The 17947-nt window shown below is 44.3% G+C and overlaps 1 protein-coding gene across 1 annotated transcript in view; it reads right to left on the bottom strand.

Moving 5' to 3' along the window:
- The window catches only part of dscaml1 (Down syndrome cell adhesion molecule like 1), a 781005-nt gene that overhangs the window by 17371 nt on the left and 745687 nt on the right, over positions 1-17947 (bottom strand). Inside the window, exons 29-31 of the mRNA XM_072283885.1 lie at positions 12814-12932; positions 1703-1855; positions 1004-1198 (exon numbers count right to left, since the gene is read on the bottom strand). Of these exons, the coding sequence (XP_072139986.1) occupies positions 1004-1198; positions 1703-1855; positions 12814-12932 (467 nt within the window). The remainder of the gene's footprint in view (positions 1-1003; positions 1199-1702; positions 1856-12813; positions 12933-17947) is intronic.

The raw sequence follows: 17947 nt of genomic DNA on the forward strand, positions 1-17947 counted from the left end.
TTTGATACTACAGACAGCTGTGGAGGCCAAGTCATTGGATGCATTTAAGGCAGAGCTTGATAGGTTCTTTATTGGACATGGCATCAAAGGTCACAGGGAGAAGGCTGGGGCATGAGGCTGAGGAGAGGGAAAAAGGATTAATCAGGATTGAATGGCGGAGCAGACTGGATGGGCCAGATGGCTAAAGTCTGCTCCTGTGCTTTCTGGTTGTATATCTTTCCTATCTATGTACCTGCCCAATTTCCTTTTAAATGTTGTTCATGTAGCTGGCTTAATCTCTTCCAGCCACTGACCATGCTCTGGGTGCAAAGGTTGTTCCTCAGGTTCCTATTAAATCACTCCCCTGTTAACTTAAACTTATGTCCTCTCATTCTTGGGGAAAAGACTATACAATAGATCCTATCTATGCCCCTCATGATTTTATACTCTTTGACGAGATCACCCTTCATTCTCCTACACTCCAGTGAAAAGAGTCCTAACTTGCTCAAACTCTCTTCATAACTAAGTCCTTCAAGTCCAGGAGACATCCTCGTTATTGATCATCTATCCTTGCTCTTGTCAAGCTGATGGTGAGTCTACTTTTTTAACAATACTGTCCACTATGCTGAAGGTATATCCTACAACATTATTAGTTAGCACCTTCCAGGGTTTCCAAATGATGACAATGAAGGAATGCAAAATATTTCCAAGTCAGGATGTGAATAAAAGATGAGGTGCCACTCCGTGCCCATTGTCCTGTCCTTCATGGTGGTTGAGGCTTGGGAGATGTTGTTGGAGTAGCCTGGGTGAGCAAGACTACATTTAGCTTTGCAGGTGGTTCCTACTGGAGCCCTGGTGGACTGGCAGAGGAGGGAGGGACTGTTTGGGAAGGTGAGTGGGGTTCCAAGTGGAACATGGGGTTATTTGGTAAGTTAAGTCTGACAATAAATACAGTAACTATCAAAATCTTTATGGTATAAACAGCCAAGCAGGGCTTGTCCTGTCACTTTGCTGCCACTCTTACCTGTATCCTGGGAGAGGCTGGCACTGTAGCTGTCACTCTCTGTCACTGTTATTCCATGCTGTGATCCCACAGTTCTCCAGTCAGAGGTCAAGGTTCGAGCTGGGGTTGAGGCCTGACACTTTGTAAGAGTCCATTGGCTGGAATACCTGTTCCTTGTACTGTGTGCTGATTTCACACTCTTCCTCGCGACAGGATCTAGTGGTGAGGAAACCAAGAGTCTTCATTGAGACATTGAGCAACACACACGAAATGCTGGAGGAACTCAGCAGGTCAGGCAGCTTCTATGGAGGGGAATAAACAGTCGGCGTTTTGGGCTGAGTCCCAATGAAAGGTCTCGGCCTGAAACATCGACTGTTTACTCTTCGCTATAGATGCTGCCTAACCTGCTGAGCTTCTCCAGCATTTTGTCTGTGTTGACCCATTTAAATTAATCATTTCCTTTCCCTCCCCATTGTTTGCAGCATGAACACATAGGGATTGAAAGCTTACATTAATAGTAGTGATGCTGGCTATTCGGCCCACCTGGTCTGATTGTCTCTGTGCTCATGTTTCTTCACATATCCTGTATCTCCCATGCTTCACCTCCTCTTCAACCCCGCTATGCTGGTCACCCACATTCCAAGCAAAACAAGATCCACTTCTGGTCTGGTATTGTCTGATCTGAAGTTACTACACTTTTATAGAAACTCTGATACTTACTGGTGCCAGGTCGGATGTCTGACATGTCGATCAGCGGCCCCGTGTTCTGGACCAAGGCCGGGTGATGGAGAGATACACCCGTGCAGAAACTCTGGGGGTTGACCGATTGATTAAACTCGGAGTCTGTCACTGGGATCGTGGCCTTGTCTTCCCCTGCAGCAGAGAACATAAGAAGTAGGTGCAAGAGTAGGCCACATGGCCAGATCATGGACTAAGCTCCACCTACCTGTCTTTCCTGCATCACCCTTAATTTCCATATTATGCAAGAATCTATGTCGCTGTGTCTTAAATCTACTTAATTAATTTGTCTCTACAGCTTCCCTGGGCAGAGAATTCTTCAGATTCATTACTCTCTGGACAAAGCAGTTTCTTCTCATCTCCATCTTAAACCTATATTCCCTGAATCTTGAGTCTCTGTCTCCTAGTTCTAGTCTCACCTACCTGTGGAAACAAATTTCCTGTCTCTATCTTATCTATCTCTTACATAATTTTATGTTTCATTAAGATCCCCTCTCATTCTTCAGAATTTCAGCAAGTATAGTCCCACGCAGCTCAACTCCTATCTCTGTGCTCATGCCTCTTAATCTGTCCCATCCACATATCCTATACCTCCCATGATTAACTTCCCCTTCAACCCTGCTATGAGGTTAACCATCTCATCTCTAGAATCGACTTGGTGAACCTCCTCTGCAACACCTCCAAAGCCAGTACAACTTTTCTTAAGTAAGGAGATCAGAACTGCACACAGTACTCTAGGTGAGGCCTCACCGGTACCTTGTATGGAAAGAAGACACAAAGAATGTGAAGAATATTGCCACTCACAGAGGAAGCTCTCACCGAGAATGAAACCGTGGGCTCTCAGGGAAGAGTGGTGTCGTCGCCGAGTAACTGGACTCTGAAATCTCACACTCGTTCCTCAATCACACTTCAGTTACTTGTGAACAAGAACAGCCTGGCCCCTGTCACCAAAATGTTCTGAAGTGCTGAACAGAGACATGGCATTTATACAAAACTGACTAGCAGTTACGGATATTGACTATTTGGAAAAATGTGTATGTTATCTTTACGGCAGGAAGATAGGAACAGCAGTAGGTCAGGTATATCCTTGATACTGTTCACTGTTCTGTAAGTCATTTAGATCTGAACTGCTTTGTGCCCCAAGTCCACCTTTGTCCCACAAACCCCACTGCCAAAGGTCCATTGATTCAAGTCTTTGATGTTTCAGTTGACGTAACATCCCAACCCCTGCCCTGTCCCCAGTCCAACACCTACAGGAGGAGAGGGCTCCAAGTTTACACTCCCCACCGTACAAATAAATGCTTCCTCATCTTTATGCTAATTGGCCAGCTCATTTCAAGATGAACACTATCATGTTCTGGAGCAATACTGAGGCACTGGAGGAACTCAGTAGGTCAGGCAGCATCTGTGGAGGGAAATGGACAGAGGACAAGGAAGCAACACATGCAGAGCACAGGGAGAATGTGCAAGGTCTGTTGTCACCGATTAACAGAACTCTGAAAACTCACACTCGTTCCTCAATCACACTTTATTTACTTGTATCATAAGGACGTCCATTTAAAACAGCCCCAACTACCTACACAGGGTCTGTATCCGGCCATTTCCCTGCCTATTCATGCCTAAGTGCCTCTTAACCATTGCTGCCGTAACTGCTTCCACTATCTCCCCAGAAGGCATGTTCCATGTAACTGCCACATTGTGTAAAAAATGCCATATTGTGTAAAAAACTCCTTCAAATATTCCCTCCCTCACTTTAAAGCCATACACTCCATTTTTTCAATATTTCTACCCAGAGAAAGGTTTGTCCCCTCAGCCTCAGAAACTCCTGAGCAAGTAGTGCAACTTCTCCTAATCCAGGCAGCATCCTGATGAGCCTCTTCTGCACTTTCTTCAAAGTCTGCATATCCTTCCTGTAATGTGGCAACCAGAATTGCACACATTACTCCAAGTGTGGCCCAATCAAAGTTTTATACAGTTGCAATATAACTCAATGACTTTTATACTCAGTGTTCCAACTGCTGAAGCTAAGTGTGCAGAATGTCTTCTTTACAAGCATAGACCTGGTGTTGCCATCATGGATCAAGATCCCTCTGTCCATCAGTGCTCCTAAGGGTCTGGGCATTTATTGTAAACCTTACTCCTACATCTTACCTCTCAAGGTACGACACATGTTTACTTGTCTGGAATAAACTCCACCTGCCATTTCTCTGCCCACTTTGCCAGCCAGTTTATATCTTGCTTTATCCTTTGGCAATCTTCCTCACTATTCATAATCTCCATCACTTCTCCACGTTTGAAAGTACATTTATTATCAAAGTACGTATACAGTCGACAACCCTGAGAGTCCTCCCCCTGCAGGCAGCAACAAAACAAAGAAACGCCATGGAACTTGTTTAAAGAAAACACCAAACAATCAACGTGCAAAAAAGAACAAATCACGTAAATAGCAAAGAGAGAGCAAATAACACATGGAATATTAAACGTCAACAGTAGAGTCCCTGAAATAGTCCAGGAGCCACAGTCACTGATTCAGTCAGTTTAGCGCTGTGTCGACAACTGTAGGCCTCAGCCGCAGAGCAAGTTCCGTACTAAATCGTCTCAATCAAATTGCGCAAATAGCAAAATATGAGTAACACTGGACAGCAAATTTTTTCAAGTGTTGTTTCCTCAGAAATATTTTGTAGTTATGATAGACTGCTTGAAGCTGTACACAAATATAATTTCAGACTATTTATATCAAATAAGAATTTGGAGAAATACAATATTAACTTTTATTGAATATAATGCGTTGAATTGCATAACAGTATTGACACTTTCAATACTTCAACTAAGCTAAAAATGTTTTGTTAATGATTTTTATTTGCACTCAGAGTCTGAGGCTTCTCGCTTAAGCGTCCAACAATAACCAGTCAGCATTGATGGATTCCAGTTGCCCTGATACTGTTTCTCCATGACAGCAATATCTTGGTGAAACCTTTCACCATGTTTGTCACTGACAGCGCCAAGATTTGCAGGGAAGAGAGTTAAATGGAAAAGCAGAAATTTAATCTTTAGTGACATGTTGCACTCCATGGTTTTGTATGCTTGAAGCATGTTGTCAACCAGCTACACGTAGTTTTGTGCTCTGTAGGTGGCAAGAAAATTTTCTAACAACATCCTCGAATGCCTTCCATGCAATTTTCTCTGGTTGCACTAGAAGTTCTTCAAATTGCCTGTCATTAGTGACCTGTTTGGTTTGTGGACCAACAAAAATGCCTTCCTTAATCTTGGCATCAGTTATTCTGGGAAACATCTGTCTCAAATATCGAAATCCTTCACCTTTCTTGTCCATTGCTTTCACAAAATTTTTCACAATCCTCAGTTTTATATGAACAGCAGGCAAAATTATCTTTGTTGGTTTTACAAGTGACTTACGTGCCACACTTTTCTGCCCTGGAACCAACTGCTTATGGAGTGGCCAATCGTTTTTAATGTAAAGAGATTCTTTAGCGTGGATGTCCGATTCACAAATGAAACAACAGTACTTGGTGCATTCCTAGTAGCAGATCACCACAGATGTTCCAGTTGTAGTCGCTGTGATCTATGCGTTTTCATAAGACTTCTAGATTTCAGTAGTTTTCTTTCATGTGTACAGCATAGTCGATTGGTATTGAAGGGTGGGCATTGCCGTTATGTAGCAGCACAGCTTTCAGGCTTAACACTGAAGAATCAATTAAAAAAGGCATTGTTGTGGGTCATGCTGGCAACCCAAAGCAGTCATAAGCCCATTAATGTCAGTCCAGATTATCAATCTGACCAAAGAAGTGCGACAAATCTTCTTGGCGACTATGAAAGATGGAGATTTTTGTGCCTGGTGACAGCAGACTCCATCCTTGCAATCTTGAACCCAGTAATTCTGCTTTTGCCTTTGACAAACCCAAGTCTCTGACCAGGTTATTTAACTCAGATTTAGTTATCAGATGGGGCTCACTCAACATAAAGCGTTCATAATCTGTATCAGTGTCAGTGTTGTTTTCCATTCCTGGCTTTGCATTGTGGCATCTTCGACTGCCCCCTCTAGACTCCATGTCTCTGGTGGCTTTGGTCCTGAAGGACTATCGTCATGCGAGACAGGTCTCATGGCTGAAGGGAGATTGGGGTATTCAATGGATTTCTAGTTTTTAGCAGAGAAACCAGACACACTGGTCAGACAGAAGGAGCAGTCTGTCACATGATCCTTCTGCTCTCGCTATCTCATCAGGACAGCAAACGGCATTGGTTTCCAAGTACCTCTGAGCTGAGCTCTAAGATCAACCGCGCATGTTGCGCAAAAAATGTGAGGGACCCATGCTTTGTCTTGGTCGCCAATTTTACACCCAAAGTAGAGCGAATAGGCTTTCTTAATAAGAGGAGTCATGCTCCATCTTTGAGATTTAAGTGCATACTCGCCACAAATATAACAGAAATTACCGCAGCTGTTGCAACATTGGCGAGACATTTTGCTATCACAAATACTACTGAAAATACAATTAATTTATTATAATGAGTACACGCAATATGCTATGCGTGTAGAGCATGTGCATCAACCTGATCGCAAACAGATATACATGTAAAAGCAATGTATAGAATGGTGTGTGCATGATGCTTTTATAGTCTTCCTAAAACCTGCTCTGCCTAATCATACCCAGACATGCCTGGACAAGATAGAAAGCTTTTCAGTTTACACTGTGAGCAACATTTTAATTGAAATAACAAATACAGGCAAGTTCAGAAAAATAGTGCAAGATAGGGAATTTTCATGGTGATTTTCATGATCAGCAGCCCAATATTCATAAGATACACCCAAAAGTATTCAGGAAGCAAAATCTTTGTTGTCCAGTGTAACCAGAAACACATGAACCACAGAATCCTCCAAAAATGAGTTCACAACCGCAGAGCACATTCAGTGCTGAGGACATGAAACTTCCAAATACAGGGCCCCCCCTCCCCAAAAGAGTCCCATAACCATGAGCTGCGCCGAGGCAATCAAACATGCACCCTCCTCCGACAGCAGCAAGAGGGAAACTGGTCAAATGCATTCAAATGTCCCTGAACACCCGCTCGCTTTCTACTTTTGTCCCCATCAATTTCAAACTTGCTCAACACTTTAATTGGTGGGAAATAATGGAGGCTGACCACGAGTTTGTGTGCTGTTATTCAGAAACAACGGCTGCACATGCCATGCTCAACCTCACTGAATTCTCCAGGAGATAGCAAAAGCACTAGATCACTCAGTCAGCCCAAAATGACATTATCAAAATGGAAATTATAGGCTACAATCGATTGCAGTTCAGGAGAAGAAGTATATTTAAAAGAAGAAGTAGTAGAAGTAATTTAAATCTCTGCAGGATGTTGCCATTTGTTGCTGACGCCATCTTGTCATTCCCCTTTTGAATGACACTTTTTGTGTCATCTGCAAGTTTACTGATCAGCCCATCTACATTTTTGTCCAAATCAATTATGTAATCCTAGTACTGATCCTCGCAAAACACTACTGGTCATACACCTCAAGTCAGAGCAACACCCCTCCATCAGTATTGTCTGTTTCTTACAGCAAAGACAACTTTGAATCCAGTCTACCAAATCTCCATGGATCCCATATGCCTTTTGGACCAGCTTACTACACTGCCTTACCCTTATCAATCATCTTTGTCACCATCTCAAAAAAAAACTCAACCAAGTTTGTATGACATGACCCCTCCTACAATGTGGAGCAGTGTATTCTTGTAGAGTAGGCCATTCAGTCGTGTAACAATAGCAAACCCATTAATCTCCAGGGACTGCTCCCCCTGAGGTTACTGCTGAACTGCATTTTAACTCCAGTTAACCCTACTTCTCAGAAAGTGATAGGTTTTACTCTTGATTTACCATTTGGGCAAAGTCTATCAAAGATTCACAAATACAATTCACTTCATCTTGGTTCCATCTTGATTTTGACACATGGTTCGGGAATAAGGTATAAGAACCTGTAGGAACTACAAGGTCCCACATACCGTCAGCTCTTGCACCTCAGCATCCATCTTTTCAAAAATCACGTTTCTCAAAAACCTGTTTGGCTCCCCTTTGAACCCATAAAGAGTCTGTAGTTCAAGGGCTTTCCTGGAGCCTCATCCTTTGTCTGATAAACTTCCAACTACCTTTCCTTCATCCTCAAGGACAAGAAAATCTGCAGATGCTGGAAATCCAAAGCAACACACACAATACTGGAGGAACTCAGTGGGCCAGGCAGCATCTATTTCTTCATCCTCTTTCCTTTCCAATTTCTTCTTGATGTCTCATGATATGAGGTCCCAACCATCATTTGCAACAGGTAAATGGTTAGAGATTCAATGACTAGGGACCATTTTAACTTACGTTATGCTAAAGCAAAAATTAGTGTAAAAAAGCAGTTATCATGTTTCGTCTACAGCTCAACACTGTAAGAAATCCAAAACTTTTTTTCACCCATGTAGTAATTTTTGTAGGGACTGTTGTCAATTTCTATGTTATTACACATTCCCTTATGACATAGGAAGAGTTCATTAAGTCAGTTCAACCTGAAAAAGTGTGAGATGATTCACCTTGGAAAGTCAAATCTGAAAGTAGAATACAGACTAGACAAAGACTGCTTCATCAAGCACCTCTGCTCCATCTACCAAAAGTGGAATTTCCCAGTGGCCAACCATTTTAATTCCTATTTCCATTCCTATTCCGTGTTCTCTTGTGCCACTATAAGGCCACCCTCAGGGTGGAGGAGCAATACCTTATATTCTGTCTCGGTAGTCTCCAACCTAATGCCAAGAATATCAATTTCTCCTTCTGGTAAAACAAATCCCTCCCCCTCCCTTCTTCTTCTATTCCCCACTTTGGCTTCTGACTTCTTCTCACCTGTTTATCACCTTCCCCGGGTGCCCCTCCTTCTTCCCTTTCTCCCATGGTCTACTCTCCTCTCCTACTAGATTCCTCCCTCTCCAGCCCTTTACCTTTTCCACCCACCAAGCTTCACCTATCACCTTCTAGCTAGCCTCCTTCCCCTCCCTCCACCTTTTTATTCTGGCATCTGTTTGTTCATTTCCTTAGATGCTGCCTGACCTGATTTCCTCCAGCACTTTGTGTGCTTTGGATTTCCAGCATTTACAGGGTTAATGGCAGGATTCTTAACAGTGTGGAGGAATGGAGAGATCTTAGGGTCCATGTCCATGGATCTCTCAAAATTGCCATGCAAGTTGATAAGGTAGTTAAGAAGGCATTTGATGTGCTGGCCTTCATTAGTCGGGGGATTGAGTTCAAGAGCTGTGAGTAATGTTGCAGTTCTATAAAATTCTGGTTAGACCACACTTAGAATATTGTGTTCAGTTCTGGTCATCTCATCATAGGAAAGATGTGGAAGCTTTATAGAGGGTGCAGGGAAGTTTACCAGGATGCTGCCTGGATTAGAGAACATGTCTTATGAGGAAATGTGGAACAAGCTAAGGCTTTTCCCATTGGAATGAAGGAGGATGAGAGGTGACTTGATAGAGGTATACAAGATGCTGAGAGACACAAATTCTGTGGACATCCAGGGCAGAAATAGCTAATACAAGAGAGCATAATTTTAAGGTAATTGGAGGAAAATATAAGGGGGGGGGGGTGATGTGAGAGGTAGGCTTCTTTACACAGAGAGTGGTAAGTGCATGAAACGAGCTGCCAGGGAGGTGTAGAGGCAGATAGATCAGGGACATTTTAGAGATTCTTAAGTAGGCACGTGGATCATCGAAAAATGGAGGGCTGTGTGGGATGGAAGTGGTAACATTGACCTTAGAGTAGATTAGAAGGTCAGCATCACATTGGCGGCAGAGGTGCCTGTACTGTGCTATGATGTTCTATGTTCTATGTCATTTAAAAAAATCATTCCTCTACTAACTTTTCCACTTAACTTATATCTTTGACATTTCCACTAACTTTCCCCAAATTCTCTCATTGACCTACAGAATAGGGGCATATTATCTTGGCCATTTGATCTTCTAACCCCACATCCTTTGTGATGGTCTGAAAGTAGATAAGTCACCCGGACCAGATGATCTACACCACAGGGTTCTGAAAGAGGTGGCTGAAGCGATTGTGGAGGCATTAGTAATGATCTTTCAAGAATCACTCGATTCTGCAATGGTTCAGGAAGACTGGAAAATTGTAAATGTCATTCCACTCTTCAAGAAGGGGGAGAGGAAGAAGAAAGGAGACTATAGGCTAGTCTGACCTCAGTGGTTGGGAAGATGTTGGAGTTGACTGATAAGGATGAGGTCTCAGGGTACTTGGAGACACATGATAAAATAGGCTGTAGTCAGCATGGTTTCCTCAAGGGAAAATCTTGCCTGACAAATCTGGTGGCATTCTTTGAAGAAATAACAAGCAGGATAGACAAAGGAGAATTGGTTGATGTTGTGTACTTGGATTTTCAGAAGGCCTTTGACAAGGTGTTACACATGAGGCTGTTTAACAAGCTACAAGCCCATGGTATTACAGGAGAGATTCTGGCATGGATAAAGCAGTGGCTGATTGGCAGGAGGCAAAGACTGGGAATAAAGGGAGCCTTTTCAGATTGGCTGCCGGTGATTAGTGGTATTCCACAGGGGTCTGTGTTGGGATTGATTCTTTTCACATTATATATTCATTATTTGGACGATGGAATTGATGGCTTTGCTGCAAAGTTTGCAGACAATATGAAGTTAGTTAGAGAGACAGGTAGTTTTCAGAAAGTAGAGGGTAGACAGATTAGGAGAATAGGCAAAGAAATGACAGAGTTGGGAATTGGGAAGTGTATGGTCATGCATTTTGGTAGAAGAAATGAAAAGGTTGACTATTTTCAAAATGGGGAGAAAATTTAAAAAATGGAGGTGCAAAAGGACTTAGGAGTCCTTATACGGGATTCCCTAAAGGTTAATTTGCAAGTTGAGTCAGTGGTGAGGAAGGCAAGTGTAATGTCAGCACTAATTTCAAGAGGACTAAAATGTAAAAGCAAGGATATAATGTTGAGACTTTATAAAACACTGGTGAGGTCTTACTTAAGAGTATTGTGAGCAGTTTTGGGCCCCTTATTTTTGAAAGGATGTGCTGAAACTGGAGAGTTTCAAAGGAGGTTCATGAAAATGGTTCCAGGATTGAATGGCTTGTCATATGAAGAGTGTTTGATGGCTCTGGACTTATATTCACTTGAATTCAGAAGAATGAAGGGTGACCTCATTGAAACCTATCGAATAGTGAAAGGCCTTGATAGAGTGGATGTGGAGAGGATGTTTCCTATGGTGGGAGAGTGTAAGACCAGAGGGTACAGTCTCAGAATAGAGGGGCATCCTTTTTGAACAGAGATGAGGAGGAATTTCTTTAGCCAGAGAGTGGTGAATCTGTGGAATTCTTTGCCACAGGCAGCTGTGGAGGCCAAGTCTTTATGTATATTTAAGGCAGAGGCTGATTGATTCTTGATTGGTCAGGGCACGAGGGGATACGCGGAGAAGACAGGAAATTGGGGCTGAGAGGAAAATTTGATCAGCCATGACAAAATGGCAAAGCAGACTCAATGGGCCAAATGGCCTAACTCTGCTCCTATATCTTATGGTCTTATGGTGATGTGGGATAAAAGCAGAGCTCCTGGAGGAAAGACTTGAGGAGCTGTGATCTGTAGACATTTTGTTGAATTGGGCTGTGCTGATCATTTTTAATGGATTGAATGGCTTCTACCTACAACACAACTGCAATTATATATGTTGAGATATGTCACAGATTGACCACAACCACCTTGAAAGATCTGGAGAGGAAGTGGTACATTCCTCTACCTGTTAGAAAGTCATAGAACACTACAGCACAGAAACAAGCCCTTCAGCCTATCTAGTCTGTGCCAAATTATAATTCTGCCTAGTCCCATTGATCTGCACCTACAGGCATAGCCCTCCATCTCCCTCCCATCCAAATTTCTCTTTATTGTTGAAATCAAACCCACATTCATCACTTAAGCTGGCAGCTCATTCCACATTCTCACCACCCTTTGAGTGAAGAAGTTCCTCCTCAGGTTCCACTTAAATATTTCACCCATAGCCCATGACTTCTAGTTCCAATCCGTGACGGGGTCCTGAATTACCCCTATGAACTGTGCTTTTGAAAAGAGAGAGAGAGAGAGTTATTGAACACCGACATCTTGTTTTTAAGAGAGAGGGAGATGAAGACAGCTTTGGATGATGTTCTGGGTTTTCTGCAGTGCGTTTACATTTGTACAAGGACACTGGTTTCAGCTTCTGTATTCTTACAGAGAGAGAGGGGAGGAGCTGTTTGATGGACAGCTAGTATTCGGCACAGTGAGATAAATAGAAGGTCAGATGATAGACCTACAGACACATGATTTTGGACACTGAATGAGCTTTGTTGTACTCACAGAAAAAGTGGGTTTTGGAGGATCAATCAGGCGGATTGATCAGTGGCTCTCGCAGTGTGAAAAGGGAGTGACCGGTGGGGAGTTGTTTGTGTGACCAACCCTTGCCTGGGTTGATAATTCCACCACAGAAGAATGGTCCTCTTTGTTGTGGTCACAATCGGTGACTTCTAAAGGATTTCAGAGGACAACGGGAAGATCGATGGCGTCAGCTCACCTGAAGACTCAAATCTCTCCCCCTCTCTCTCTCTATCACTACTCAACTCAATACCACGAACTGAACTGAACTTTACTCATCATTGTAAGACTATATCTATTTACCCCAAGACTTGAAGAAGCTTGATTTTCATTTATTTCCACACACACACACACACACACACACACACACACACACACGTATATATTCATTGCTAACCTGTTTTATATATCTGCATTTATATTACTGTATTGCATAATTACTAATAAATTCCATTAGTTAATAGCAATACCGGACTCCAAAGTATTTTCCATCTCTGCTGGTTCTTTAACCTGTCATGGGGTATGTGACAAATCTCACCCAAGCTCAGTGGAAAAACTCTGCTTGTATTGACCTGGACTACACCCCTCATAATTTTGTATACCTAAAACAGTAATCTTGTCCCACCTATTACAAGGAGCTTGTTGCAGATTTTGAACTCTAGCACTCTGTACCACCTACCCAGTTGTTTAATTCCCTCCTTGTCCTCTATCAGCAACTGGACTCTTGGGATGTCGATGTGAAGCCGGGGTCCCTGGGGCTGCCCTTTCACCGGAGTATCGAAGCTTCGGTTATTCTTACTGCAATCAAAAAACATTTCACTATTCTATAATTTGAAAAACAAAAATTACTCGGATAAAATGTTTGGCAAGACACATCCAAAAACACTACATGGGAGTGTTATGAAACAAAATCTGATAAATTTAAAGTTAAATATTTGCAAAGTAATAGGATCATAATGAACACCAAGTAATAACATATCCAAGACGTAGATCACAAATATGACCCCTGTAAAGCAATGGAAATTAAATTCCCAACTTACCAGCAATGCTCACAGCACTTGGAATGAGCCTTATTAAATATAAGGACAAAGAACCCTGCATTAAACTAATCTCAGATACAATCCAGCTGCCTTGTGGGCAGCACTAAAATACACTGACAAAAAAAAGACACAAGACAGCACTGGTGTCAGTTACCTGCCTCAGCATTATTAGGGTATCAAGGCAGCAAATGCAGCCAGATTTTGAAAATAGGAATCAGTTAATGCTCCTAGTCCAGACCTCTATGCTTCAACTGTGTGAGCAAGTGGAGGCAGTCGGCACATTTTTGTGTCACAGTCCTGAGGAAACACCAGATTGTGTAGAGGGAGAGAGAGTTTAAAAGAAGCAAGAGGAAGAAGTCAGCAATTTTTTCATGCCACAGCCTCAAAGAGACACATGATAGCATAGAGGGACAGAGAACTTAAAAGAAGCGATTGGGTGCAGTTGGCATTTTTTGTGCGCCACAGTCGCGAGGATACACCGGATTGCAGAGAGGGACAGTGAGTTTAAAAGAAGTGATCGGGTGTATTTGGCACTTTCTGTGCGCCACAGTCGCTCGGAGACACCGGATTGCAGAGATGGACAGTGAGATTAAAAGAGGCGAGCAGCTGCAGTTGGCACTTTTTGTGCGCCACGTTCGCTAGGAGACACCAGATTGCGCAGAGGGACAGTGAATTGAAAAGAAGCAAGCAGGTGCAATTGGCACTTTCTGTGCGCCAGTCGCTAGGAGACACCGGATTGCGGAGAGGGACAGTGACTTGAAAAGAAGCGATCGGGTGCAGTTGGCACCTTTTGTTTGCCACAGTCACTCGGAGACACCGGATTGCGAGAGGGCAGTGAGTTTAAGAGAAGCGATTGGGTGCATTTGGCACTATCTGTGCATCACAGTCGTTCGGAGACACCGGATTGCGGAGAGGGACAGTGAGTTGAAAAGAAGTGATTGGGGGCATTTGCCACATTTTGTGCGCCACAGACGCTCGGAGACACCGGATTGCAGACAGAGACAGTGAGCTTAAAAGAGGCGAGCAGCTGCAGTTGGCACTTCTTGTGCGCCACGTTCGCTAGGAGACACCAGATTGCGCAGAGGGACAGTGAGTTGAAAAGAAGCAATTGGGTGCAGTTGGCACTTTTTTGTGCGCCAGTCGCTAGGAGACACCGGATTGCAGAGAGGGACAGTGACTTGAAAAGAAGCGATCGGGTGCAGTTGGCATTTTTCGTGCGCCACAGTTGCGAGGAGACAACGGATTGCAGAGATGGACAGTGAGTTGAAAAGAAGCGATCGGGTGCAGTTGGCACTTTCTGTGCACCACAGTCGCTCGGAGATACCGGATTGCGGAGAGGGACAGTGAGATTAAAAGAAGCCATTGGGTGTATTTGGCACTTTCTGTGCGCCACAGTCGCTTGGAGTCACCGGATTGCAGAGAGGGACAGTGAGATTAAAAGAAGCAAGCAGGTGCATTTAGCACTTTTTGTGCATCACAGTTGCTCGGAGACACCAAATTGCGGAGAGGGTTAGTGAGTTTAAAAGAAGCAAGCAGGTGCAGTTGGCATTTTTGTGCGCCAGTCGCTAGGAGACACCGGATTGCGGAGCGGGACAGTGAGTTTAAAAGAAGCGATCGGGTGCAGTTGGCACTTTCTGTGCGCCACAGTCCAGAGGAGTCAGCGGATTGCGGAGAAAGACAGTGAGTTTAAAAGAAACAATCGGGGGTAGTTAGCAATTTGACATATCCCTGTTTCCAATGAGAATTTAGATTGCGTTCAGTGAAAGAGTTTATAAGAAGCAACTGGGGGCAGTTGGCACTTCTTGCGTGCCACAGTCCCAAGGAAGCAATAGATTGCGGAGAGAGAAAGAGTGAGTTTCAAGGAAGCAAATGGAAGCAGTCAACACTTGATTCGTATCACATTCCCTAGGTGCCACCAGATTGCATAGTGGGAGAGAGAGTTTAAAAGAAACGAGTGTGGCAGTTGTCACCTCTTGCACGACACTGTCCCGAGGAGACACTGAATTGTGTAGAGGGATGGAGTGTTTAAAAGAAGCGAGTTGGTACAGTCAGCACATTTTGCGCTATAGTCACTTTGAGACACCGGATTGTGTAGAGGAATGGAGTGTTTAAAAGAAGCGAGCGGAGGCAGTTGGCATTTCTTGCGCGACACTGTCCCAAGGAGGCACACGGACTGTGTAAAGGGAGGGAAAGTTTAAATGAAGCGATTGGGGATAGGTAGCACATTTTGCACTATAGTCTCAACTAGACACGGACTGCGTACAGGGAGAAAGTGTTTAAAAGAAGAAAGTGTGGGCAGTTGGCACCTCTTGCATGACACTCTCCCGAGAGTACACTGAATTGCGGAGAGGGACGGAGAGTTTAAAAGAAGTGAGCGGGTACAGCTGGCACAGTTTGTGCTATAGTCCGGAAGAGACACCGGATTGTGTCCAAAGAGGAAGTTTAAAAGAGGTGAGTGGGATCAGTTGGCACAGTTGGCACGACAGATTTTCTGAGGACATTGGATTTCATAGAGGGAGAGGGAGCTTAAAAGAAGTGAGCAGGGGCAGTTGGCACTTTTTTGCATGCCACAGTCCCGACGAGTCATCGGATTGCAGTGGGAGTGAGGGAGAGTTTGAGAGAAGTGAACAGGAGCAATCGGCTCATTTTGCGCACCGCAGTCCCGAGCAGACACTAGTTTGTGTAGAGGGAGAGAGCTTAAAAGAAGCCAGCAGTGGCGGTCAGCAATATTTGCATGCCACAGTATCAAGAGGGTCCAGATTATGTAGATGGACGGAGAGTTTAAAACAAGCGAGTGGGGGCAGTCAGCACATTTTACACACCACGGTTTTCCGAAGGGATACCAGATTGTATAGAGGGAGAGAGCGAGTTTAAAATAAGCGAATGGAGGCAGTCGGCACATTTTGCAAACGATAGTCCCTGAGGAGACACCAGATTGCGTAGAGGGAGAGACAATATAATGTGCGGGAGCAGTTGGCACTTTTTGTGCTCTAGTCCTGAGAAAACACGAGACTGCATAGTTTTTAAAAAAGCGAGTAGGGTCAGTTGGCACCCCTTGCGCGACACTGTCTCGAGGTGACACCGAATTGCATAGAGGGATGGAGTGTTTAAAAGAAGCGAGTCTGGACAGTCGGCACTTTTTGCGCTATAGTCTAGAGAATACACTGGATTGCGTAGAGGGAGAAATAGTTTAAAAGAAGTGAGCGGAGGCAGTTGGCATCTCTTGCCCGATACTGCCCCAAAGAGACACCGAATTGCATAAGGGGTGGGAAAGTTTAAAAGAAATGAGTGGGGACAGTCAGCAAATTTTGTGCTATAGTCCCGAGGAGACACCGAATTGCATAGAGGTACGGAGTGTTTAAAAGAAGCGAGCTGGTACAGCTGGCATTGTTTGTGCTACAGTCCAGAAGAGACACCGGACTGTGTAGAGGGCAAAAGTTTATAAGAAGCGAGTAGGAGCAACTGGCAGTTTACACGGCATATTTTCCGAGGACATTGGATTTCATAGTGGGGAGGTTAAAAGAAGCGAGCGGAGGCAGTTGGCATTTCTTGCGCGACACTGTCCCAAGGAGCCACACGAACTGCGTAAAGGGAGGGAAAGTTTAAATGAAGCGATTGGGGATAGGTAGCCCCAATCTAGTCCTGAGAATACACTAGATTGAGTAGAGGGAGAAAGAATTTAAAAGAAGCGAGCGGGGCAGTCAGCAGTTTTTGCGCACCACAGTCCCGAGGAGACATCAAATTGCAGAGAGTGAAAACGTTTAAAAGAAGCGAGCGGAGGCAGTCGGCACATTTTCCGCGCCACTGTCCCGTGGAGATATCGGATTGCGTAAAGGAGGGGAGACCTTCAAAGAAGCAAATGGGAGCAGTCGGTACTTTTTTTTTTCGTACTGCAGTCCCTAGGTGGCACCAGATTGCGCAGAGGGAGAAAGGGTTTAAAAGAAGCTAGTGGGGGGAGGGGGCAGTTGGCACTTCTTGTGCGACACTGTCCCGAAGAGACACCGAAATGCGTAGAGGGACGGAGAGTTTAAAAGAAGCGGCAGCTGGCACAGTTTAGTCCCGAGGAGACACCGGATTGTGTCAAGGGAGAAAGTTTAAAAGGAGTGAGTGGGAGCAGTTGGCACAGTTTGCACGACAAGATTTTCTGAGGACTTGTTTGATTTCACAGAGGGAGAGGGAGTTTAAAAGAAGTGAGCGGGGGCAGTTGGCACTTTCTTTTGCACACCACAGTCCCGACGAGTCATCGGATTGCAGTGGGAGTGAGGGAGAGTTTGAGAGAAGTGAACAGGAGCAATCGGCTCATTTTGCGCACCGCAGTCCCGAGCAGACACTGGTTTGCGTAGAGGGAAAGAGCTACAAGAAGCCAGCAGTGGCGGTCAGCAATTTTTGCACGCCACAGTATCAAGAGACACCGGTTTACGTAGATGGACGGAGAGGTTAAAGCAAGCGAGCGGGGGCAGTAAGCATATTTTGCATGCCACGGTTCTCCGAGGAGACACAAGATTGAGTATACGGAGGGACAATTTAAAGGAAGTGTGCGGGGACAGTTGGCAGATCTTACGTGCCACAGTTCCCGAGGATATACCGGGTTGCGCAGAAGAAGGGAGGGTTTCAAATAGGCGAGTCGGGACAGTCGGCACTTGTTTTTGCACTACAGCCGCGAGGAGACACCTGATTGCGTAGAGGGGAGACTGTTTAAAAGAAGCGAGTGGTTGCAGTTGGCACTTTTTGTGCTCCACAGTTCCCAAGGAGACACTGAATTGCGCAGAGATA

The sequence above is a fragment of the Mobula birostris genome, chromosome 20 (assembly GCF_030028105.1).
Source record: "Mobula birostris isolate sMobBir1 chromosome 20, sMobBir1.hap1, whole genome shotgun sequence".
Classification (NCBI taxonomy): Eukaryota; Metazoa; Chordata; class Chondrichthyes; order Myliobatiformes; family Myliobatidae; genus Mobula; species Mobula birostris.